At 44.0% G+C, this 25,767-nt stretch overlaps 1 protein-coding gene across 1 annotated transcript in view; it reads left to right on the forward strand.

Annotated features, from left to right (window-relative positions):
- Positions 1 to 11,154, forward strand: part of LOC115462853 (HAUS augmin-like complex subunit 1) — a 60,203-nt gene extending 49,049 nt beyond the window's left edge. The window contains exons 7-9 of the mRNA XM_030192897.1: positions 7,592 to 7,663; positions 8,174 to 8,221; positions 10,819 to 11,154. Of these exons, the coding sequence (XP_030048757.1) occupies positions 7,592 to 7,663; positions 8,174 to 8,221; positions 10,819 to 10,902 (204 nt within the window). The 3' untranslated portion in view covers positions 10,903 to 11,154. The remainder of the gene's footprint in view (positions 1 to 7,591; positions 7,664 to 8,173; positions 8,222 to 10,818) is intronic.
- The last annotated feature ends 14,613 nt before the right edge of the window (positions 11,155 to 25,767 follow it).

Here is a 25,767-nt window from a genome sequence, read left to right on the forward strand (position 1 = left end):
ATGCCATCTCCTTTCTGGTTGCCATCCTTCCCGTTTAAGGATCCGAAGGTCTAGAGAGAACCAAGGTGAACGTTTGAGTGGGGCATAAAGTGGTGAAGGTTTCTCTAGGGCCTTAGCTAAGTATGTATTCCAAATATCAACCCATTTTGATATTGTAGTTTTCCCATCCAGATGTGGATGGTCCAAGGTCTTTTCCTTTCTGGTCTCTGCGCTCCTTCCACACTCAGGGAGGTGCCATTTGTTTCAGCTGGTCACTTAGAAAGTGGTTTATTTGTGATAGAGGTGTTATTTCAATATTATCCCGGTGTTCTGGGATGTCAAAGTCAACCCTCTTGTAGAACACTAACCACCTTATAATTGAAAGAGAAAAACGCCTAGATTTCGACCCAAATCGGGAGATAGACGTTTATCTCACAAAAACGAATAAATCGGTATAATGGAAAGGCGATTTTGGACGTTTTCAACTGCACTCCATCGCGGAAGCGTACAAAGTTGACGGGGGCGTGTCGGAGGCGTGGTGAAGGCGGGACTGGGGCGTGGTTATCACCCGAACAGAGATGGGCGCCTTTCGCCGATAATGGAAAAAAAGTATGCGTTTGTAGCTAGAATTTAGGGCACTTTCCTGGACCCTGTTTTTTCACGAATAAGGCCCCAAAAAGTGCCCTAAATGACCAGATTACACCCAGAGGGAATCGGGGATGACCTCCTCTGACTCCCCCAGTGGTCACTAACCCCCTCCCACCACAAAAAATGATGTTTCACAACTTTTTATTTTCACCCTCAAATGTCATACCCACCTCCCTGGCAGCAGTATGCAGGTCCCTGGAGCAGTTATTAGGGGGTGCAGTGGACTTCAGGCAGGTGGACCCAGGCCCATCCCCCCCCCCCCCCACCTGTTACAATTGTGCTGCTTAATGCTTAGTCCAACCCCCCCAAACCCACTGTACCCACATGTAGGTGCCCCCCTTCACCCCTTAGGGCTATAGTAATGGTGTAGACTTGTGGGCGGTGGGTTTTGAGGGGGATTTGGGGGGCTCAACACCCAAGGGAAGGGTGCTATGCACCTGGGAGGTCTTTTACCTTTTTTTTTGTTTTTGTAAAAGTGCCCCCTAGGGTGCCCGGTTGGTGTCCTGGCATGTGAGGGGGACCAGTGCACTACGAATCCTGGCCCCTCCCACGAACAAATGCCTTGGATTTATTCGTTTTTGAGCCGGGCGCTTTCATTTTCCATTATCGCTGAAAAGCAAAAACGCCCAGCTCACAAATTGGCGAATAAAACATGGATGTCTATTTTTTGCGAAAATACGGTTCGGTCCGCCCCTTCACGGACCCGTTCTCGGAGATAAACGCCCATGGAGATAGACGTTTTCGTTCAATTATGCCCCTCTGTGTCTATTTATTTAGTTGTTTTTCAGCACTTGATATACCACAAGTGAACCCTGAGGTAACTCTGTAGGGTTTACAGTTTCTAGTACAGGTACTTTGCACTGTCCCTAATGGGCTCACAATCTAATTTATATGTTGTACCTGGGGTAGTGGAGGGTTAAGTGACAAGTGTGTGACCTCTCCTTTTTTATGGAAGTCTTTTTTTTTTTTTTTTTTTTTTTTTATTGAACACTTTATTGAACACTGTGCCAAGACACAGAAGCTACAAACAAATATTTCGAATGAACAAGCAACATCTCTGACAAAAATGCAGCAAGGCATACTTACAAAAGAGAGCCTACAACCCATTAAACAACATTAAGGCACAAAATACAACTTACAGGAAAAACCTCATTACTTTCCAAGTTTATGTAAATCAAAAATTATCCGTCCCACCTTTAGACCCACCCATGCCTCTCCAAGTCCACCCTCCCCTTTTTTTCTCCCTCTCCCCCTTCAGGGAGAGAAGGTGACCCCTACCACCCATGGAGATTTCAAATTGTTCAAATGAGAGTATGATATTTCAACATTATCAAAGGTTATCAATAGAAATCAAACAAAATAAAACATGGAAAAGAAAATAAGATGATACCTTTTTTTATTGGACATAATACATTTCTTGATTAGCTTTCGAAGGTTGCCCTTCTTCGTCAGATCCGAAGGTGAGGCAGGTGAGTTCATTCGATATGAGGAAGGTTAGGACTTAGTATTGGCAGTGGGGTAAGCTTTTTGGAAAAAATGTCTTTAAGGATTTCTTGAAGAGCTGGTGGTCATCAGTTTATTTCATCTGCCATGGTAGAACATTCCAGGATTTCGTGCTGACGTAGGAGAAGGTGGATGCAAAGACTAATTTATATTTAACATTCTTGCAATTTGGATAGTGTAAATTGAGGAAGGATTGAGCAGTCACTGAAGCATTTCTGGATGGTAGATGAATCAAATCTAGCATATAGTCAGGGGCTTCCCCATATATTATCTTGTGTGTCAATGAACAGATTTTGAAGGTAATTCTATGTGAATTCTAGTCCTGTCATTGTGTCCAGGAAGACAGCTGTGGTGGTGTCTGGGGTTTTGAAATGTAGATTAGTCTCTTCCCATGATCACAAGCCTAATAAAACTCAAGATCACCTATATTATCAAATCAAGCAGTTCTTGTACAGTTGATGTGTTATGAGGTGCTTGGTATATCATGATACACCAGATGGATTTCTCCTCTTCTAGCTAGATTAAAAAAGGATTCTGATCCATTTAGATTTGGGGGGGGGGGGGGGGATGGCAATTCTTTGCAGTTATAAATGTCCCGAAGACTGCTATCCCTCCATCCTCCTAACTCCCTGGCCCTGTTTGATATTAGATGTTGAGACCTGTTGCACATAGATTAGATAGTGGTAAACCCCTGGTTTCATCTAGCCAGATTTGTGTTATTCTAAAAATAGTATTATGCTAATTAGGAATCACATGCTTCAGAGCAATTGTGTAAAAAAAAAAAAATCAGCATCGTCCTTGGTTTTGTTTGGAGAGCTAGGAGTTTCCAAATACAATTTTAATCAGAAAGACTCACATCCAGTATTGTAGTGATTCTTCCATACTGCATAGGAATAAAGTTAAGACAATAACATACATAGTAACATAGTAGATGACGGCAGAAAAAGACCTGCACGGTCCATCTAGTCTGCCCACGATAAACTCATATGTGTACCTTACCTTGATTTGTACCTGTCTTTTTCAGGGCACAGACCGTATAAGTCTGTCCAGCAGTATTTCCCGCCTCCCGTCCAGCAGTATTTCCCGCCTCCCAACCACCAGTCCCGCCTCCCATCACCGGCTCCGGCACAGACCCCGTATAAGTCTGCCCTCCCCTATCCTGGCCTCTCAACCACCAACCCCTCTTCCCCCCGCCACCCAATTTCAGCTACGCTTCTGTGGATCCATTCCTTCTGCACAGGATTCCTTTATGCCTATCCCACGCATGTTTGAATTCCGTTACCGTTTTCATGTCCACCACCTCCCGCGGGAGGGCATTCCAAGCGTTCACCACCCTCTCCGTGAAGAAATACTTCCTGACATCTTTCCTGAGTCTGCCCCCCTTCAATCTCATTTCATGTCCTCTCGTTCTACCGTCTTCCCATCTCCGGAAAAGACTTGTTTGCTGATTAATACCTTTCAAATATTTGAACGTCTGTATCATATCACTCCTGTACCTCCTTTCCTCCAGAGTATACATGTTCAGGTCAGCAAGTCTCTCTTCATACGTCTTGGAACGCAACTCCCATACCATCCTCGTAGCTTTTCTTTGTACCGCTTCCATTTTTTTAACATCCTTCGCAAGGTACGGCCTCCAAAACTGAACACAATACTCCAGGTGGGGCCTCACCAACGTCTTATACAGGGGCATTTAAACCTCCTTTCTTCTGCTGGTCACACCTCTCTCTATACAGCCTAGCAACCTTCTGGCTACGGCCACCGCCTTGTCGCACTGTTTCATCGCCTTCAGGTCCTCAGATACTATCACCCCACGATCCCTCTCCCTGTCCGTGTCTATCAGGCTCTCCCCACCTAACACATACGCTTCCCTTGGATTTCTACTCCCTAAGTGCATCACTTTGCATTTCTTCGCATTGAATTTTAATTGCCAAACGTTAGACCATTCTTCTAGCTTCTTCAGATCTTTTTTCATGTTTTCCACTCCCTCCGGGGTGTCTACTCTGTTGCAAATCTTGGTGTCATCCGCAAAAAGGCAAACTTTACCTTGTAACCCTTCGGCAATGTCACTCACAAATATATTGAACAGAATGGGCCCCAGCACCGATCCCTGAGGCACTCCACTACTCACCTTTCCCTCCTCCGAGCGAACTCCATTTACCACCACCCTCTGGCGTCTGCCCGTCAACTACAGAGTACCTGTGTCTTCCAAATGTGGCCAGCATTTGAGTTGTCCAGAGGCTACTTGGGGGCCACAATGCTCCACGTACAACAAAGAAACATAGATTAATAGAGGCCAACTCCTGATGACCAAAACCTTTCCCATTCTCTCTTTTTGTTAGATTTGCATTCAATGCTTTTTTTTCCCCGCCCAAACCTTTTGTAACCCCAGACACAGATCTGACTTAGTGTTAACCAATAGTTAGAACAAAGAGGTGACTTTCTTAAGACGTCGGTACTTTTTATTGTCTATTCCAAAGGCCAGTTAATTAACAATGCACTAAGACCTTGGCACACAGCTCATATAGCATGTTATAGCGGTATCCAAAAACGTATTGTGTAGTGGAGTAATAATTTAAAAACTGTTGTGTTTACTCAGGTTCTTTTGTCTAATAATATTTTAATTAAAGATCAAAAACCTTTCGATGTGGCACACATGCAAAAATTTGGACAGTGCCAAATTTAGCACTAATTAAAGAAGGAGCGTTCCTCTTGAGTGAGAGAAACAGTTGCTGTGTTTCTATCAACCCTGCGAGCTGCAAAGCTGATTGTTGCTGCTTTCATTGGATTTTAGCTCTATTGCATGTGTGCGCCCTTTGGGACCACAATAGCTGTTTTAGCCCCTGACGCAGACTCTAGTGAAGTAGGGACATTTTACAGAGTGGCACAAATAAAGCCTTCTTATCATATTAGACGTGTGTTCTGCTCTTCTTTGGACTACGTTCCTCTTCTGGTGTTTCTGGGGGCATAGGGATGGACCCCGGGGGGGGGGGGGGAAGGGGGGCACACATTTCCTTCCCTCCCTCCCCCCCCACATTAGATATCATACTTTTGCCGGTGGGGATGCTGAAGCCAGTCGAAGAAATCCACTGCCAAAGTGTTCCCCCCCCTCCTTCCTCCTTGTGCTTCCTCAGAAGCAAGGAAGTCAGCTGGGTTCCTCCAGCCGCCAATGCCGGCACTCCCCGACCATGCTCAGTTCATGCACGAGCCGAGCATGCTTGGGGAGTGCAAGCGTTGGTGGCTAGAGGCACCTCGCTGACTTCCTTGCTCTTCAGACAGTACGAAGAGGAAAAGGGGGAACTCAGGCAGCAGATCCCTTCGGCTGGCGGGGCTTCAGCTATCCCACTAGCCATTAAACAGTTACTGTAGCTTTGGAAGGGGCTTCACACATTCTCTCTCTCATGTGCCCCACCCCTGTGCCTTCATCCATTCTCTCTCTCTCTCCCTCCCCACGTTTTCCCTCAATCCCCCCCCCGGCCTACCCGCTGTCTCTCCTGGATTGCTGCTGAGGCCCTCCCCTCCTGGTTTACCTCATTACTTGTCTTGCAGTAAATATTTGCCCTCCACCAGGCTTTTCCTTCTGACCTGGCGCCCCCTTATGAAAACAGAAAGTTGTGTCAGAAGGGGGTTGTGTCAGAGGTCAGAAGGAAAGGCCTGGTGCAGGCCAAAGCAGCATTTTGAGAGGCTGCCGCTACAGGGCGAAGATTTAGTGCAAGACAAGTAATGACGTAAACCGGGAGGGGAGGAAGAGAGGGATTCTGAAAGATAAATTTAAGCTTATTTGGAGGGAAATGAAGCCAAAACCTCCAGTGGAGTAGTTTCAGTAATGCTTTTATTTCCATGTGCAGACCCCTGAAGCAAGCTAGATTTGGAGTTTCATTGTGTATGAGACAGTAATGTAAGAAGGAGGGCATAAGATATGTTAATTGTGGAACCACGGGGAAGGAGGGGCTGCTTCTGAGAAGATGGGCTTCACTTTAACCAGAATGGAACCTGGCTACTGGTGCTAACAAAGGAGAGAAATCAGCATTTTAAACTAGATCTTGGGGGGGGGAAGGGGAAAGAAGACACTCGGATATTAATGATTTCAACTAAGGTATCTGTAAAGGAACCTGTAAAAACATGAAAACTTCAGATCTTATCAAGATAATCTGAGCCTAGGTAGCCCAGATTTAAATAAAAAGCAGATAACTCTGATTTCAAATGTGAAGTAGGATTATAAAATATATATTTAAATGTTTATACGCCATTGTCAGAAATCTAGAAACTGATTGGAGAGTTAATGTAAAAGAAGGTATCCCGGAAACCTAGTGTGGGGTAAGGATAACCAATGGAACATGGTACTACTGGGGTACAAATCATATCAAAATAGTACAATAGTTAAGCATTTTTGTTTGCTGGTGTCTAGTTATGTTCAGATTTATGGATGTGCTTAGATATAAGTGTCATATATTGCTATGTACTGAGCTGCATGACTATTGTACTGGTTAAACAATTCTCAATAAACACTTCTATAAATAAATAAAAAAATAGTACAATAAACAGAAGTGGTAATGGTGTGGCATTATGTTAAAGAAGCTCCAATTGGCAGAATGCAAATTCTTTTGAAAACGCACTGTACTCTGGGGGGGGGGGACCCCCCCCCCCCCCCCACACACACACACACACAAAATGTAGTAATGGGTTATGATGGGCATCGGGAGATTTTGTCTCCTGAAGAAGCAGTCCATAGCTATGAATTGATACTAACCAGGTAGTTGTTTGGGTGGGATCTGAAAGAGCTTTGTATGTGGTTTGGATGGGTTCCCCAAATTGTCTTATGAAAGCCTGTATTAATTACAGTGGTGGGGTGTGCCTTTTAGAAGCCTGTGTTATCTTGTTTTGAAGACAGACGCCTGGCTGTTCTGGAATGTATAACTTCTTTGGCTCACTTTTACAACCGGGCTGATTGCTCCAATGAGAAACTCTATCAGTATAACCCGGTGGTGTGTCTTTTGTTAATAACGTGAGTACGGTAGCATTGATATGATGCCTATACTGAAGATGCAATTTAAGTTAAGTCAAAGGTACAGACAGGCAAGCCTGATTCTCCAGGTTGAAGAGTAGAAAATTAGGTTTTAATGTAGAAAATACAAGGGGTCGTGATTACACTGTTTCCCCCATACAAAGCTAGTATTCCAGTCTAGTACGTACACCCAGCTATGTGCATTCTTTGTTATTGATTTTAAAGCAGTATTTTATAAAAACGTTAGGCTACCTTGATACCTCCTCCCCCCAAAAACGAGACAACGGTAAACTTTTTTTTTTTTTTTTAAATTGGTGAGGTACTAATAGATTATACTGTAAACATTCTTTGTTCCCCTCTCCCACCCTGAGCTCCCAGTTAGAGACAGACTGGTTTAAAAATCGTACTTTGTACTTCTTTAAACTTACAGACTTTATCCTGTCATATTTATTCTTACAGAAAAGGACCAAACTGAAGGAAGAGGCTGTACCTCTGAAGAAGAAGCTGGAGTCGTACCTTGATCTCTCTCCTGTAATTATTACTATACTAGTAAGGAAGGCCCGTTTCAAATCGCAATGAAACAGGCGCTAGCAAGGCTCACCTCCGTCCCTTTGTGTCTCCGTGTCCGGCCCCCCTGCAGCCTCCGTGCGAATGTATGACCCTGGCCCTTTTGGCACGCCCCCCCCCCCCCCGTGTGCTCCGCCCTCGACGTCATCGCGTTTTGACGCGAGGGCGGAGCAGAGCTACAGTACAACGTTGGAGCTGAGAATGTGCTCCGCCCTCAACGTCATAACAGTTTGACGCGAGGGCGGGGCCCACAGACTGTGATTTTCTGTGGCTTCAGAGCTTCGAACTTACGAACCTGGCTTCAGTGACGTCAGTGCAAATAGAACGTTGAGGGTGAGTTTTATATATATATAAATATAGTTTCAGAACTTCTCCTTTGCTCTTTTTTTTTTTTGTTTTGCTTGTTTGTACTTGTTTTTAAGTAAACATGTTCCGCCCGGCCCATGTACAACAGTTTCTTTATTTTCTTTTTAGAACCCTTCGCTTGCGCAAGTGAAGATTGAAGAAGCAAAGAGGGAGTTGGTAAATGTTCATTAAGGAGCAGTTTCCAAAATAAAAAAAAAAGGGTTATCAGTCTGTGTGTCTGGAAAAACAGTCTGAGTCATTCCTTTTTTTCTTATTAAATCTGCACTTTTTGTGCAGCTACCAGAAATGTTTGTTGTAGGAGTTTTGCTGCCCTTGTACATTATCACTTTGATGATTTTAGTTATTTTCACCTGTGATGATGATATATATTTTTGCTTGGTTTTTCTTGTCATTGTGTGGAGGAGTGGCCTAGTGGTTGGGGTGGTGGACTCTGGTCCTGGGGAACTGGGTTCGATTCCCACTGCAGGCACAGGCAGCTCCTTGTGACTCTGGGCAAGTCACTTAACCCTCCATTGCCCCAGGTACAAATAAGTACCTGTATATACTATGTAAACCCCACAGAAAGGCAGCATATCAAGTCCCAGTTCCCTTTCCCTATTTCAGATTCTACATGGAATGTTGCTACCATTGGAGATTCTAGATGGAATGTTGCTACTATTTGAGATTGTACATGGAATGTTAATGTTGCTATTCCACTAGCAACATTCCATGTAGAAGCCTGCCCTTGCAGCCATGGAAGCCTGCCGTGCAGGCTTCTGTTTCTGTGAGGACTAGGGGGCATGCGATGAAACTACAGTGTAGTAAATTTAAAACAAATCGGAGAAAATTTTTCTTCACCCAACGTGTAATTAAACTCTGGAATTCGTTGCCGGAGAAAGTGGTGAAGGCGGTTAGCTTAGCAGAGTTTAAAAAGGGGTTGGACGGTTTCCTAAAGGACAAGTCCATAAACCGCTACTAAACGGACTTGGAAAAATCCAAAATTCCAGGAATAACATGTATAGAATGTTTGTACGTTTGGGAAGCTTGCCAGGTGCCCTTGGCCTGGATTGGCCGCTGTCGTGGACAGGATGCTGGGCTCGATGGACCCTTGGTCTTTTCCCAGTATGGCATTACTTATGTACTTATGTCAGACTCATAGAAACAGAAGCCTGCGCGGCTGCAAGGGCATGTTGCTAGTGGAGGAGTGGCCTAGTGGTTAGTGTGGTGGACTTTGGTTCTGGGGAACTGGGTTCGATTCCCACTGCAGGCACAGGCAGCTCCTTGTGACTCTGGGCAAGTCACTTAACCCTCCATTGCCCCATGTAAGCCGCATTGAGCCTGCCATGAGTGGGAAAGTGCGGGGTACAAATGTAATAAATAAATATGTAGTCAGCCAGCTGGTGGCAGCACTTCTACATAGTAACATAGTAGATAACGGCAGATAAAGACTTGTATGGTCCATCTAGTCTGCCCAATAAGATACTCGTAGCAGGTGTTGCAATATAACATGTATTCTTGATTTGTTCTTGCCATTTTCAGCTCATTTACTGTACAGGTCTGCCCAGCACTGGCCTTATTTCCCAATTACTGAAGTTACCATCTAAGTACAGCTAAATATGTTTTTTTGTTTTTCTTCCATTCTCTTTCCATATAAGAATCATTTGTGTTTATCCCACACATTTTTGAATTCTCCAGGATTTTCTTCCATGAACACAGAATAGAAGGATGTACTAAACAAATACTTCTATTCTTTGTTCAAGGAGCAAAATCCTGGAGAAGGACCATGGCTGGCTGCCAGGGGTATATATGGGAATGGAGTAGATGTAGCACCATTCACAGAAGAAAATGCTTATGTACAATTTGAAAAACGGAAAGTAGACAAAGCCGTAGGGCTGGATGGGATACATCCAAGAATATTAAGGGAACTCGGAGAAATCCTGGGTGGACCTCTTAAGGATTTATTTAATAGATCCTTGGAGATGGGGGAGGTACCATGGGATTGGAGAAGAGCAGATGTGGTCTGTTCTTATTTGTTCCAGCTCCATAAGAACCAGGCTAGTATAAGGCACAATGAGTTTTCATTCACACACTATCTGGGTGTCTTTCCCTGCATGGGTGTATTTTTTTTTATACCACCTCCTCCTTTTCCTCCCCCACACGCCTACTTCAGTTGGACTACTGCAGCAACCATCTTAAGCTGGAGAAAGCATAGCCTGGCTTCCTTCAGAACCACAGTCATGATCCCCTAATGGGCTGTTTAGGCATCACTCCATGCAATGGCCACAACTCTCCTTTGTAGCTCTGGCCGACCTGGAGAATGGAAGTTAGACCTAGGAATTGGGACTGTTCTGCATGGACTCGACATCTGAGTCACCAGGCTGACTTATGACCTATATATGCAGAACAGACTTTGGGTTTTAATGAAAGTCATAGCCATGTTGCAGTAATAAATCTCTTGTGATCATTTTGTTATATTTGGATTATTTACTGTGTCTGTGCATTGACTTCATCAGTTGGCCTTTCACTGAACTTCCAAGCATGTGCAGTTGAAATACTAGATTAAATATTTGCTCTCTTAGTCAGCAGCCCAAATGTTGTATGTGTGACCCTATGAAGATCAGACAGTCTATATATGTCTGTATGTAATAAGGATTTCTGATGGCATCTGAAATTTGTAGGCTGGCTGCTATAGATTAGGTAATGCAGTAGCTGTCAGAATGTTAAATTGCATGGGATTTGAACTAACTGTCTGATTTTTGGTTTTCTTTCTTTAGAGTTTAATTGATGCAGAACTTACCAGAAAGGTGGATATGATGGAGCTTGCTTTACCAGAGCAGAACAAGCGTCTGTTTCCCTGATGATGATTATCTGGAACAGCTGTATTGAATTTGCTAAGGGAATACTGAAATAGATTAATGTTCAGTATGATTTTATATAACTTGGCATATAGCTTGGAATCTTGAAACTGGTAGCCTTGCTAGCCTAGCTGTTCGACAATCATTTGCAAGTCCAGCCTGCTCTGCCCTCAAGAAATGATAGTTCAGTTAGTTTCCATTAAGAAGTGATAACACATGTGTGGGTTTTTCCCCCCAGAATTTCTTAATATTAATGTGTGAATTTTTTTCTATTAAATTGACCAGTTCATATACTACAGTCAAAGATTTTATTTTTTTAATACCGTGTATGTAAGAAAGCCTGTTCACATTAAGGGGTATGTTTACTAAGGTGTGTTACCGTTTTTAATGCGCCTTTAAAGTTAAGGCGGGTTAAACGCTAACACGTCAATAGATTCCTATAGGCGCGTTAGCATTTAACACGCGTTAAAAACGCTAACATGCCTATAGCGCGCCTTTGTAAACCCAGGCGTACGTCTTATGAACTCCAGAAAGAATCTTTTGCACAATGTAAATTCTACAGTGAGCATTATCAATGCATTTGAGAGAGACAGATCACATTCCAAGTACTCTGGCTTAGGAGTGAGGTTCATTACTATCACAGAATGTGCAAACCCCTTTTTCGTGGGTTTCATAGCCATCGTATAAAGTGTCTTAACTTGAGTCAAACTGCAATGATGCTAAATGTCTTTGTTTTTGTAACTTGCAAGCCTGATTCTGGAACTGGAATAGAGTTGATCAGTTAGCCATGATTGGTATTGTATAGACTGTACCTCCAAGAATCTGATGTTGAAATGAAATTAGATTTTATTTTAAGTTCCATACAATAGTTGCCCCTTCAAGTAGTCCTCACCATGCTTGGTCAGACTCCAACTTTTATGTATTAGAAAATTATGGTGCTTTTTATTACGAGAATGGTATGGGATTTGCGTTACAAGACGTATGAGGAGAGACTTGCTGAACTAAACATGTATACTCTGGAGGAAAGGAGAAACAGGGGTGATATGATACAGACGTTCAAATATTTGAAAGGTATTAATCTGCAAACGAACCTTTTCCGGAGATGGGAAGGTGGTAGAACGAGAGGACATGAAATGAGATTGAAGGGGGGCAGACTCAAGAAAAATGTCAGGAAGTATTTTTTCACGGAGGGAGTAGTGGATGCTTGGAATGCCCTCCCGCGGGTGGTGGTGGAAATGAAAACGGTAACGGAATTCAAACATGCGTGGGATAAGCATAAAGGAATCCTGTGCCGAAGGAATGGATCCTCAGGAGCTTAGTCAAGATCGGGAGGCGGGGCTGGTGGTTGGGAGGCGGGGATAGTGCTGGGCAGACTTATACGGTCTGTGCCAGAGCCGGTGGTGGGCAGCGGGACTGGTGGTTGGGAGGCAGGGATAGTGCTGGACAGACTTGTACGGTCTGTGCCAGAGCTGGTGGTTGGGAGGCGGGGATAGTGCTGGGCAGACTTATACGGTCTGTGCCAGAGCCGGTGGTTTGGAGGCGGGGCTGGTGGTTGGGAGGCGGGGATAGTGCTGGGCAGACTTATACGGTCTGTGCCCTGAAGAGCACAGGTACAAATCAAAGTGGGGTATACACAAAAAGCAGCAAATATGAGTTATCTTGTTGGGCAGACTGGATGGACCGTGCAGGTCTTTTTCTGCCATCATCTACTATGTTACTATGTATGAAGGTGACAACTTGCAGTAATTTGCATATTAACTGCATAGCTCGGAAAGGAGCTGGGAATGGGCATGGACTGCCTTGCAGTTAATCCATGGTATCTTACTGTGTGTTAACTGTTAACCACAACAGATGATACAGGTCACTTAAGGCCACCTTAGATGACATTAAGGGGCACATTTTCAAAGCACTTAGACTTCATAGGTTACTATGTAACTGTGTACGTCTAATGTAAGTTCTTTGAAAATATGCCGCTAAATGCACCAGTGTTATCTGTGATCCACTTAGGAGTTAATTCTATAAGGAGGACGCCAAGCTTTAAGTACCAAGCACACACACACACACACACACAAATAACCTGAATGCTGACATTAACGCACGTATGTGTTTACACATGTGCATACATGCCAATATTTCAACTACACTGTATTCTATAAAATGGCACCTCAATGTAATGGTGCATAGTTTGCAAGTTTGTGCTCATAGGCAGAATGGAGGTAGGGTGTACACTTATAGGCATAGATTACAAAGCAGATGGATGGTGGTGGGGGTTGGCCATTTTGAGAAGTCCATATGCCAAAAATGTCCAAACTGCAGATTTGGACGCCGTACACTGTAGTTTGTTCAGATAGCAAGGAGGTATGTTTAGATTGGGACGGAGGAGGGCCCAAATATAGGGCGTCCAACAGCAGTAAGTGAATGGGAAAAAGAAGGGCCTGTTTAAAAAGGTGACCTGATTGAGTAGCTAACCATTGGAGGGATTAAGGAATGACCCCTCCGTAATCCTCCAGTGGTTTCTGTCCCCCTCCTTTACCCCTGAAAGTGACACCAGAAAGGGAAACTAGGCTTCAAGCAGGTCTGAAGGTTCTGTAGTGCAGTGGACTAAACCAGGGGCTCCAGGTTCAAATCCCACTCAAACTCCTTTTTTTAACCTTTTTAAATTATGTGCCTTTCAGAAACTGTACCTATATATTAGACACTTGAAAGCCATAGGGCTGTTGAGATGGTGCACATTCAGGTACAGTAGCTATTTCCCATTTAAAATAAGAGTGGTAGTGGTTCTCTATGAAAGTCCACTGCACTGACCACTAAGCTGCCCCTCAGCTCTGCAGCAACATTTATGCGGCCATTTTTGTACAAATGCTGCCAGACAGATGTTCTTGTCCTTCGTTTTTTTGGCGTTCATAATTTGGATGTTTTATTTTGGAAAAGGGCTGTTCATTTTGAACATTCTCACGTATTTTTTAACAGGAAAACTCAACATTGTTTTTCTGTTTGAAAATGACTCTGCAGTGGACTTTTTTTTTTTTCCTTTGGCATTCCAATTCTGACTTGGATGTCTTTTCAAAAATGCCCGCCCCTTGTGGTGTTTATTTTAGATTTTGCTCACTACTTTTTCAGTAGTAGCTCAAGGTGAGTTATGTTCGGGTGCACCAAGGTATTTCCCCTCCCTTGAGGTCTCACAATCTAATTTTTATACCAGAGGCAAGGGATGGTTAGATGACTTTCCAAGATCACAAGGAGCAGCAGTGGGCATATAAGGAGGTGCTGAAGGGAAGGGGTAGAGATGTGGACCTGCAAGGGGAGGGAAGGGAGAGAGGAGCTGGATATGCAGGGGGGGAGGGAGAGAAGGGAAAGAGGTACTGGATATGCAGGGGAGTGGGAGAGAAGTGCTGGATATGTTGGGGGGGGGGGGTGTTAATAATTAGCGTGTTCCCACTAATTACTCTGACCTCGAGCTCCATAATCAGAAGGACACACTAGATTTGTTTTCTTAAGTTTATTTCATACTTACCAAAGGCAAGCTTAACAACATAGGAAGACATCACAGTACAGCTAGTATGTGGGCATTCAGAGGTGGGGAGAGCAGCACTTCGTGACACCTGGCATCTGCCTTCACAGGTTACTGGCTTCTCCGAGGCACTGCTTAGGTAGCAGACCTTTTATACTTTTTTGGTCCCATAGATCCCTATGAGCCACCTGCAATTTCAGCATAATTAGCACATACATCCAATTATGCCTCAGTTCCAACTTTCTTATCTCTCATCCAATCATGACCAAGTTTCAACCTTAGCAAGTTTGCTTATCTCCAAGCTTCGCTCATCCTTAAATTTAACTTTTCTGCACCTGGCCCAATTATTTTTTTTATAGTTTCTCCGCATGCCTATGTCCAGCTGTACACAATCCTTGCCAACTTTGTAACTCTGACAAGTTTCATTAACTTAATCAGACAGTCACATTTCTTCAGTGAAATATCAGGACTGAGAGATGCTATGATTTTACAGGCCTAGTTTGCTTAAAAAGCCTGAACCTGTTTTTTCACTGCTTTCAATTTGTGACAATTATTTACGGGGGGGGGGGGGGGGGGGGGGGGCAGGACAGAAGGGGAGAGGTGCTGGACATGCAAGAGGGGCTGAAGTGAAGGTTGAGAGATGTTGGATATGTGGGGCAGGAAGGGGGAGAGATGTGGACCTGCAAGGAGGCTGGAGCGAAGGGAGAGAGATGCTGGACCAAGGAGATAAAGGAAGAAGGGGTCAAATGCTGATACATAAGGGAGAGGGAAGAGAGAAGGACAGCAGCTGTTTGTGGTGGGGTCAGAGCGGATGGGGACACATTGCTGTGGGGGGAGGGAGAAAGGGGACATAGGCAGCTACAGAGAAACACAGGGGAGATGATGGGCATTGGGTGGGAGCATGGTGACAGGGACACAGGTAAGATGCTGTATTGGGATGACATATGGGCACAGAGGGGGCAGTGCCTAACATGGGGGGAAGGAGTGAGATATGAGAACAGAAATACAATGGACACAGAGGGGAGATACCAGATAAAGGGAGAGAATAGGAACACATGACGGGAGATGTTGGGCATGGGTGTACAAAGGAATAATGGATACAGAGATTTGAACACAGGGGAGATGCTGGACAAGGAAATATAGGGACACAGAGTTTGGCATATTGAGGTGCTGCCCATCACAGAACCCATTCTCATCCCCACCACTGCTGACCTTCTGACAGCCACCCAATTTAAAACACAAGCTAGTGAGAAGCAAGCTCTCAACAGAGACCCATAAAGAGAATGGCACACATCCTTGCAATATATCCAGCTGTAAACTATGCCAAAACATTTCACAAGACCCCACAGTCATTCACAAAGGAAAAATATTCAACATAAAGGAGTCCTTCACATGCTCATCTTCCAATGTAGTATATGTCATCCAGTGCCCACTGACAAAGACATGAGCAGCCCATAATTGAAGGGTAGGTTATTGGTAACAGTGAGAGATAGCACATCACAAATTAAATCCGGAAAATCACATTGTGGAAAGTATATGAATTTATTTGCATTCTGCAGAGGGAAATAAGTATTTGATCCCCCACCAACCAGTAAGAGATCTGGCCCCTACAGACCAGGTAGATGCTCCAAATCAACTCGTTACCTGCATGACAGACAGCTGTCGGCAATGGTCACCTGTATGAAAGACACCTGTCCACAGACTCAGTGAATCAGTCAGACTCTAACCTCTACAAAATGGCCAAGAGCAAGGAGCTGTCTAAGGATGTCAGGGACAAGATCATACACCTGCACAAGGCTGGAATGGGCTACAAAACCATCAGTAAGACGCTGGGCGAGAAGGAGACAACTGTTGGTGCCATAGTAAGAAAATGGAAGAAGTACAAAATGACTGTCAATCGACAAAGATCTGGGGCTCCACGCAAAATCTCACCTCGTGGGGTATCCTTGATCATGAGGAAGGTTAGAAATCAGCCTACAACTACAAGGGGGGAACTTGTCAATGATCTCAAGGCAGCTGGGACCACTGTCACCACGAAAACCATTGGTAACACATTACGACATAACGGATTGCAATCCTGCAGTGCCCGCAAGGTCCCCCTGCTCCGGAAGGCACATGTGACGGCCCGTCTGAAGTTTGCCAGTGAACACCTGGATGATGCCGAGAGTGATTGGGAGAAGGTGCTGTGGTCAGATGAGACAAAAATTGAGCTCTTTGGCATGAACTCAACTCGCCGTGTTTGGAGGAAGAGAAATGCTGCCTATGACCCAAAGAACACCGTCCCCACTGTCAAGCATGGAGGTGGAAATGTTATGTTTTGGGGGTGTTTCTCTGCTAAGGGCACAGGACTACTTCACCGCATCAATGGGAGAATGGATGGGGCCATGTACCGTACAATTCTGAGTGACAACCTCCTTCCCTCCGCCAGGGCCTTAAAAATGGGTCGTGGCTGGGTCTTCCAGCACGACAATGACCCAAAACATACAGCCAAGGCAACAAAGGAGTGGCTCAGGAAGAAGCACATTAGGGTCATGGAGTGGCCTAGCCAGTCACCAGACCTTAATCCCATTGAAAACTTATGGAGGGAGCTGAAGCTGCGAGTTGCCAAGCGACAGCCCAGAACTCTTAATGATTTAGAGATGATCTGCAAAGAGGAGTGGACCAAAATTCCTCCTGACGTGTGCAAACCTCATCATCAACTACAGAAGACGTCTGACCGCTGTGCTTGCCAACAAGGGTTTTGCCACCAAGTATTAGGTCTTGTTTGCCAGAGGGATTAAATACTTATTTCCCTCTGCAGAATGCAAATAAATTCATATACTTTCCACAATGTGATTTTCCGGATTTAATTTGTGATGTGCTATCTCTCACTGTTACCAATAACCTACCCTTCAATTATGGGCTGCTCATGTCTTTGTCAGTGGGCAAACTTACAAAATCAGCAAGGGATCAAATACTTATTTCCCCCACTGTGTATATATCTTCAATATCATACATATTTAATATTTCATTCTTGATGGTAGTGAATTCAGAAAAGGTGTCCATATTCAAATATGTTTTTCTTCTTCCCCTTTCTTTGGATTCACATTATCTCTGCTTGTAATAATTGATGCACTTGATTTCTCCATAGCATCAGTGTAATTGCTGAGAGCTTTGAACAGTGCCTAAATGTGCATTGTTCTCCCCCAGCTAATTTATGATACCTCATGAACATGTCATAATGAACATCATTGTTGAACAAATTCTGCTAATCAATCTTTAGGACTTTATTGATACAAAAAAAGTTCACATTTTTTGGTGAGTTATTAATTTTCTTAGTCATTCCATAACTTTTGTAAAACTTGATTTTTCATTGTTGTAAACAGGATTGTATTTAACAGTTTTTGCAATAAATGTGTTTTATCAGTTTTCAACCCTATGTGTAGCTTTATAACTATTTAGAGTTTTTGCTACAGGATCAGCATTCATAGCCCAGTCCTAGTGACACATTAATAAATACTACTAAATTATAATAAAACCAGTCAACATTGGCTAGGCTAGGGCTCTTCAGCTTGGAGAAAAGACGGCTTAGGGGAGATATAGAGGGGCATAATTGAATGAAAACGTCTATCTCCATGGGCGTTTATCTCCGAGAACGGGTCCGTGAAGGGGCGGACCAAACCGTATTTTCGAAAAAAAAAAAAAAATAGACGTCCATGTTTTATTCGACAATTTGTGAGCTGGGTGTTTTTGTTTTTCAGTGATAATGGAAAATGAAAGCGCCCAGCTCAAAAACGAATAAATCCAAGGCATTTGTTCGTGGGAGGGGCCAGGATTTGTACTGCACTGGTCCCCCTCACATGCCAGGACACCAACCGGGCACCCTAGGGGGCACTTTTACAAAAACAAAAAAAAAAGGTAAAAGAGCTCCCAGGTGCATAGCACCCTTCCCTTGTGTGTTGAGCCCCCCAAATTCCCCTCAAAACCCACTGCCCACGAGTCTACACCATTACTATATCCCTAAGGGGTGAAGGGGGGCACCTACATGTGGGTACAGTGGGTTTGGGGGGGGGGGGTTGGACGACTAAGCATTAAGCAGCACAATTGTAACAGGTAGGGGGGGATGGGCCTGGGTCCACCTGCCTGAAGTCCACTGCACCCCCTAACAACTGCTCCAGGGACCTGCATACTGCTGCCAGAGAAGTGGGTATGACATTTGAGGGTGAAAATAAAAAGTTGTGAAACATCATTTTTTGTGGTGGGAGGGGGTTAGTGACCACTGGGGGAGTCAGGGGAGGTCATCCCCGATTCCCTCTGGTGGTAATCTGGTCATTTAGGGCACTTTTTGGGGCCTTATTCATGAAAAAACAGGGTCCAGGAAAAGTGCCCTAAATTCTAGCTACAAACGCATACTTTTTTTCCATTATCGGCGAAAGGCGCCCATCTCTGTTCGGGTGATAACCACGCCCCAGTCCCGCCTTCACCACGCCTCCGACACGCCCCCATCAACTTTGTACGCTTCCGCGATGGAGTGCAGTTGAAAACGTCCAAGTTCGGCTTTCGATTATACCGCGTTATTCGTTTTTGGGAGATAAACGCCTATCTCCCGATTTAGGTCGCAATATAGGCGTTTTTGTCTTTCGATTATAAGCTGGATAGTAACATAGTAAATGACAGCAGATAGATATGACAGAGGTAAATATCACCAAAACAGGGAAGATAGGGCATCCTGATAGCGAGGTTGCATTAGAGACTACAGTAAACCAGGTGCCTTTAAATAAAAAGCAGATTTTCAAGATTGCAAATTATCACTGTCCACTGCTGAACAAGATGTTTAAATAGGAACAACAAACGTAGGGGCCTTTCACAAAGGCACAGGAGGGCGGGTAGCATGTGCCCCTGGCGGTAATTCTGATTTTGGTGTGTGCCGTATCCCACAGTAGAAAATAAATGCCGGGGCATTCCTGGCGGTAACTGGCAGTGCACCCATATTGGCGCACACTGCATGGTTACCACATGGGTGGTGCGTGAGCCCTTACCGCTAGGTCAATGGGTGGTAGTAAGGGCTCAGGCGGTAAATAGTTTGTGTCTGATGATAAAGGAGGGAGACCGTACACGAAGATTATTCCCTTGACAAAGCTGTTAATGCGAAACAGGCTCCTGTCGGGATCATGAGGGTTCATGAGTATACCTGGGATTAAATACAGATAAGTGATGCAGTTTCGCTTCCTATTCTGTTGTATGAGCATACAGCTGGTAGTAGTTGGTTTCAAGGCGTAGTATTGAAAGAGAGGTGCCTGATACCGCGAAGACTGCAGCTGTATGATGATTGAAGATATTTAATTGTTTCCTGCATCTGACAGAAGATTAAGCAGAAGTGCTGTTGTTAAGACAATGCAATTGAGTGCATATAAACATGCTCGCAGAGGAAAAATAGAAAAAATATAAAAAACAATATACAGTGGGGGAAATAAGTATTTGATCCCTTGCTGATTTTGTAAGTTTGCCCACTGACAAAGACATGAGCAGCCCATAATTGAAGGGTAGGTTATTGGTAACAGTGAGAGATAGCACATCACAAATTAAATCCGGAAAATCACATTGTGGAAAGTATATGAATTTATTTGCATTCTGCAGAGGGAAATAAGTATTTAATCCCTCTGGCAAACAAGACCTAATACTTGGTGGCAAAACCCTTGTTGGCAAGCACAGCGGTCAGACGTCTTCTGTAGTTGATGATGAGGTTTGCACACATGTCAGGAGGAATTTTGGTCCACTCCTCTTTGCAGATCATCTCTAAATCATTAAGAGTTCTGGGCTGTCGCTTGGCAACTCGCATCTTCAGCTCCCTCCATAAGTTTTCAATGGGATTAAGGTCTGGTGACTGGCTAGGCCACTCCATGACCCTAATGTGCTTCTTCCTGAGCCACTCCTTTGTTGCCTTGGCTGTATGTTTTGGGTCATTGTCGTGCTGGAAGACCCAGCCACGACCCATTTTTAAGGCCCTGGCGGAGGGAAGGAGGTTGTCACTCAGAATTGTACGGTACATGGCCCCATCCATTCTCCCATTGATGCGGTGAAGTAGTCCTGTGCCCTTAGCAGAGAAACACCCCCAAAACATAACATTTCCACCTCCATGCTTGACAGTGGGGACGGTGTTCTTTGGGTCATAGGCAGCATTTCTCTTCCTCCAAACACGGCGAGTTGAGTTCATGCCAAAGAGCTCAATTTTTGTCTCATCTGACCACAGCATCTTCTCCCAATCACTCTCGGCATCATCCAGGTGTTCACTGGCAAACTTCAGACGGGCCGTCACATGTGCCTTCCGGAGCAGGGGGACCTTGCGGGCACTGCAGGATTGCAATCCGTTATGTCGTAATGTGTTACCAATGGTTTTCGTGGTGACAGTGGTCCCAGCTGCCTTGAGATCATTGACAAGTTCCCCCCTTGTAGTTGTAGGCTGATTTCTAACCTTCCTCATGATCAAGGATACCCCACGAGGTGAGATTTTGCGTGGAGCCCCAGATCTTTGTCGATTGACAGTCATTTTGTACTTCTTCCATTTTCTTACTATGGCACCAACAGTTGTCTCCTTCTCGCCCAGCGTCTTACTGATGGTTTTGTAGCCCATTCCAGCCTTGTGCAGGTGTATGATCTTGTCCCTGACATCCTTAGACAGCTCCTTGCTCTTGGCCATTTTGTAGAGGTTAGAGTCTGACTGATTCACTGAGTTTGTGGACAGGTGTCTTTCATACAGGTGACCATTGCCGACAGCTGTCTGTCATGCAGGTAACGAGTTGATTTGGAGCATCTACCTGGTCTGTAGGGGCCAGATCTCTTACTGGTTGGTGGGGGATCAAATACTTATTTCCCTCTGCAGAATGCAAATAAATTCATATACTTTCCACAATGTGATTTTCCGGATTTAATTTGTGATGTGCTATCTCTCACTGTTACCAATAACCTACCCTTCAATTATGGGCTGCTCATGTCTTTGTCAGTGGGCAAACTTACAAAATCAGCAAGGGATCAAATACTTATTTCCCCCACTGTATAAACAAAGTGAGGTATAGAGACACTAAAATTTAGGATTGAGCACTGGATATATATTTTGAATGACGAGTTATGCACCAAGGGAGGCTGGGGGCAGTCAATGATTATATATTACTAGTAAAAAAAAGGCCCGTTTCTGGAGCCAATGAAACGGGCGCTAGCAAGGCTTTCCTGTGGCCCCCCTGCTCCCCCCACCCGTCGTCGATGTTGGTGAATTGGTCCGCCTCCGCCCTCAACGTCATAACGTTTGACGCGAGGGCGGGGCCCAGAGACTGTGTTTTTCGAGGCTTCAGAGCTTCGAACATACGAACCTTGGCTTCAGTGACGTCAGAAGCCAATAGAACATTGAGGATGAGTTTTATAGGGAGCAGATGGGCGTGGCTGAGTACTGAGGGTGAGTAGTCCCAATAGTAGCCTAGCCTACCAGGAGGACAGGAGTTCAGGGCTTCACTGCCACAGATGGAGTGAGCTTCAGAACTCTGAGGGGGGATTTTATTTATATAGATCACGAAGCACAGGCTCACCGTTCTGGTGATAAAGACTGCCTGAGTGACTGTATGAGACGTCCCCTACACAAATCAACAGCACTGAGTATTATATGTTCTACCATCATTTGGTTGTGTATTTCTAGGATAAGCAGCATAAAATGTACTGTTTTGGGATCTTACTAGGTACTTGTAACCTGGATTGGCCACTGTTAGAAACAGGATGCTGGGCTTGATGGACCTTTGGTCTGTCCCAGTATGGCAATGCTTATGTTCTTAAATGGTCCTGTGTATTTGTAAAAGCTCTCAGTAGTACATGAGTCAGACAACTACAATTTCACATTTCAACTTTACCCCAGTTACAAAACTTAGATTGCGAACCCTCCATCAGAGCCGTAGCGAGGGGAGCTGACACCCGGGGTGGGTCGCCGCTGCGCACCCCCCCCCCCGGGTGCAGCACGGCGCACCCTCCTCCCGCTGGAGCACACCCCATAGAGCGCATACCCCCCCGGAGCGCATACCTGCGGTGAGGGACGGGCGGAAGGGCCGATCCGCCCCGACTACTGCACGTTGCTGAGGTGTGTCGGCTCCGCGCTGGTTCACTGCTCTCTCTGTCCCAGAACAGGAAGTAACCTGTTCCGGGGCAGAAAGGGCAGTGCACCAGCGCCCCCAGCGGCGTGCACCCGGGGCGGACCGCCCCCCCTTCCTACGCCACTGCCCTCCATGAACAGAATAAGTACCTGCAAATAGTATATGTAAACTGCTTTAGTTGTGCCCACAGAAAAGCAGTATATCAAATCCATGACCCTTTACCCCTTTACTTAATCTTCCCAGCAAGGTTATCCCATTGTAGAAAGCGGGCCTAAATTCAGTCCACGCAGGGTTGGGCCTTAAGTTGTGGAATGGTCTTCCTTTAGAAGTACAACTTATACAATGTTATGAGAAGATCAGAAAGTATTTGAAAGCATGTATTTTCTTTTTAAGTTAATATTTCTGATCAAGAAATTATGACTGATTTGTGTCATATGATTGGGAATTGATGATTTGGGATAGTAGATTTCAGTCCTATTTGGTTTATGATGTAGCAATATAAAATGTTGCATTTTGTAATTAAAGGGTGGAAACATATTGAATATTTTTCATTTAAACTTGCTCTGAGCTAAGGTGGTGAGATATGTCATCAACTGATATAAAATGACTCTGAAAACACTTGTGGCATCTGCAAAAAAAGCAAACTTTTCTTTCTAACCCTTCAGGAATATCAAGTCAGACATTGAACCGAATCAATCTTAGGACAGATCCCCGAGGCATTCCATTACTCACTTTACTTTCATGCAAGTGAATTCTATTTACTACTACAACCCTTTGCCAGTCAAGCCATTTCTGATGCATTTCAGCACCTGTGGACCCTTCTCCAGCTTGCTTAATTTATATAAGCCTTCATGAGGAACAGTATCAAAGGCTTTGTTAAAATCTAAGTAGGCCACAACCAGTGCATGCTCTTAATCTAGTTCTCTGGTCATCCAAACAAATTACTCAATTTGTTTGGCATAATCTTTTTTTTTTTTGTAAGAGTAAGACCATGTTCCTTCAGATCTTGAAATTTATGAGATTCTAGAAAGTTCACTATCCTATCCTTCAGCAATATATCCATTAACTTTCCCATCACTAAGGAAAGAAAAAAAGGCAGTCCTAAATTAACTGGTACTACCCGGAAAACTCCCAGCGGCTGCCTAATACCCAAATAGTGTTGGTATCTGGGTACAGAGAAAGCCATAGCATCTAGCATTAAAAAAAAATTGCTGGCCACTATGGGCTCAATGCCAACTCAAATTTGTTTTTGCAGCTTGAATGTTTATTAAAGGTTAATACATACACGAATGTACAAAACAGGACCAACAGAACTTCTCCATGACCATTACAGTATGTAACCATTGTTGTTATACATTGAAAAGAACATCCAGTGAAAAGCCCACCTTAGAAAACAATATATACCATATAACCTTGCTATAGAACCCACCCCTACACACATCAAAATCTTTAAATACATCTTTAGCAACTGCCAATGAAACTCAAAAGGATTCTTTCTATTTTGAACTGAAGCTGTACGGTTCTTCATCAATAAGACGTTTCTAAGTCTTTGGCGCCATCAAGACATGGATAAAGGAGTATGCAAAGTCCAGTCTGCAGCAATTAGAGCTCTGGCTGCATATATACCACAGAATATGCCTTTCCAGCGCTGCTGATCAATCTGTGTAGGCTTCACATTGAAAAGGCATATTTCAGCTGTGAAGTGGAAGGAGACACCAAGTATTGATGATAGGTTGATCTGCATTTTCTTCCAAAAAGTTTGTATCGTTGGACATTGCCACCATAAGTGCAGATGTGTCCCTATGGCACCCATCCCCTCCAACAGGAAGAGTCATGTTGAGAAGAAAACTTTGCCAATCTATGAGGTGTAAGATACCCTGCCATTAGCAGTTTCAGACTATTTGTCTTCAGCCTAGCTGAAATAGATTTATTAGCATAGGAAACAAACTCCTCCCATTGAGTATCTGTAAAGGATGTCCCCCAAATCCTCTTCCCACTTGATCATATATTTTAATTTAGTTAACCTATATTGACCAATAACTTTATAAATGGGAGATAAGTGCCCTAGTCCAAGACCTCAAGATGTATTATAGATTGAGCCATCTTTTTATATGCCTCCTCCTGTAGACAGTGCCGCAGTTGCAGGTATTTGTAAAATTTGCACTCTTGCTGTAAATAAAAAAAAGGTTTTAAGTGTTTGCACCACATATAACTGATACACTGACCATAGGCCGGCCTTTGCCCAAGGAACAAATTGTGTATAAAAAGTTGGATGTACTCCACCCAAGAGCAAAGTCAATGGCAAACATTTAGATGTACAATGTTTACCCAACAATTGACGTAACACTTTCTGCCACAGCATCAGGGTATGCCTAGTAAATGAATGAATTAAAGCAGAACACCACAAAGAATTCCATAAATCCCAAGGAACCCCTTCCAAGGGAATCTGTCTTGTGTAAAATTGTTCAATGCTAGTATAAGGTTTAGGAGTATCACACCTTTTCTAATCCCAAATATGTTTTCAAGTCAGGAACCCCTAAACCTCCCAGTTCCTTATGCTTGGTAAGAGTAGAATGCACAATCCTAGGTCTACGCTCCATATTAATTGACTAAAAATCTCTGCCATTGGCCTAGCATATTCATAAGAATAAATATGGGCATGCTTGAAATAAGTATAATAACCTAGGTAAAATGTTAACTTTAACGGCAATACACCCTAACCAGGAATGTGTATCTCTATTTCAGTCCCTAAGACCTCTTTGCATCTGAGTAATTAAAGGACCATAACTAGCCTTATATAGATCTAAATAATTATGAGTAATCTTAACTCCAAGGTTTTTATCTGGTTCTTCACCCACCTGAAGGAAAAAAGAACAGTTTATGCTAATCCCATTGCTCCTGTTCTAATGTCAAGTTAAGAGCTTCGGTCTTATCAATATTGGCTTTAAAGCCAGATACCAGCCCATATGCTTTCCATCTTATTCAACACCACTGGAAGCAATTCCCTAGGGTGAGATAAGGATAGAATGACATCGCCTGCAAACAGAGATATTTTGTGAGTCATGTTATTTACTCGGATCCTCCCAATATCTTGATTATCCTCAAGTCTCTGGGTCAATGGCTCTATCATCAGTACAAAAAGTAATGGAGAAAGGAGACAACCCTGCCAGGTATCTCTCTTTAACTCCATTAACCTTTATACAAGCCAATGGAGAGTGGTATAAGGCTGTTATCCAAGATGTAAATCCT

The sequence above is a fragment of the Microcaecilia unicolor genome, chromosome 2 (assembly GCF_901765095.1).
Source record: "Microcaecilia unicolor chromosome 2, aMicUni1.1, whole genome shotgun sequence".
Taxonomy (NCBI): Eukaryota; Metazoa; Chordata; class Amphibia; order Gymnophiona; family Siphonopidae; genus Microcaecilia; species Microcaecilia unicolor.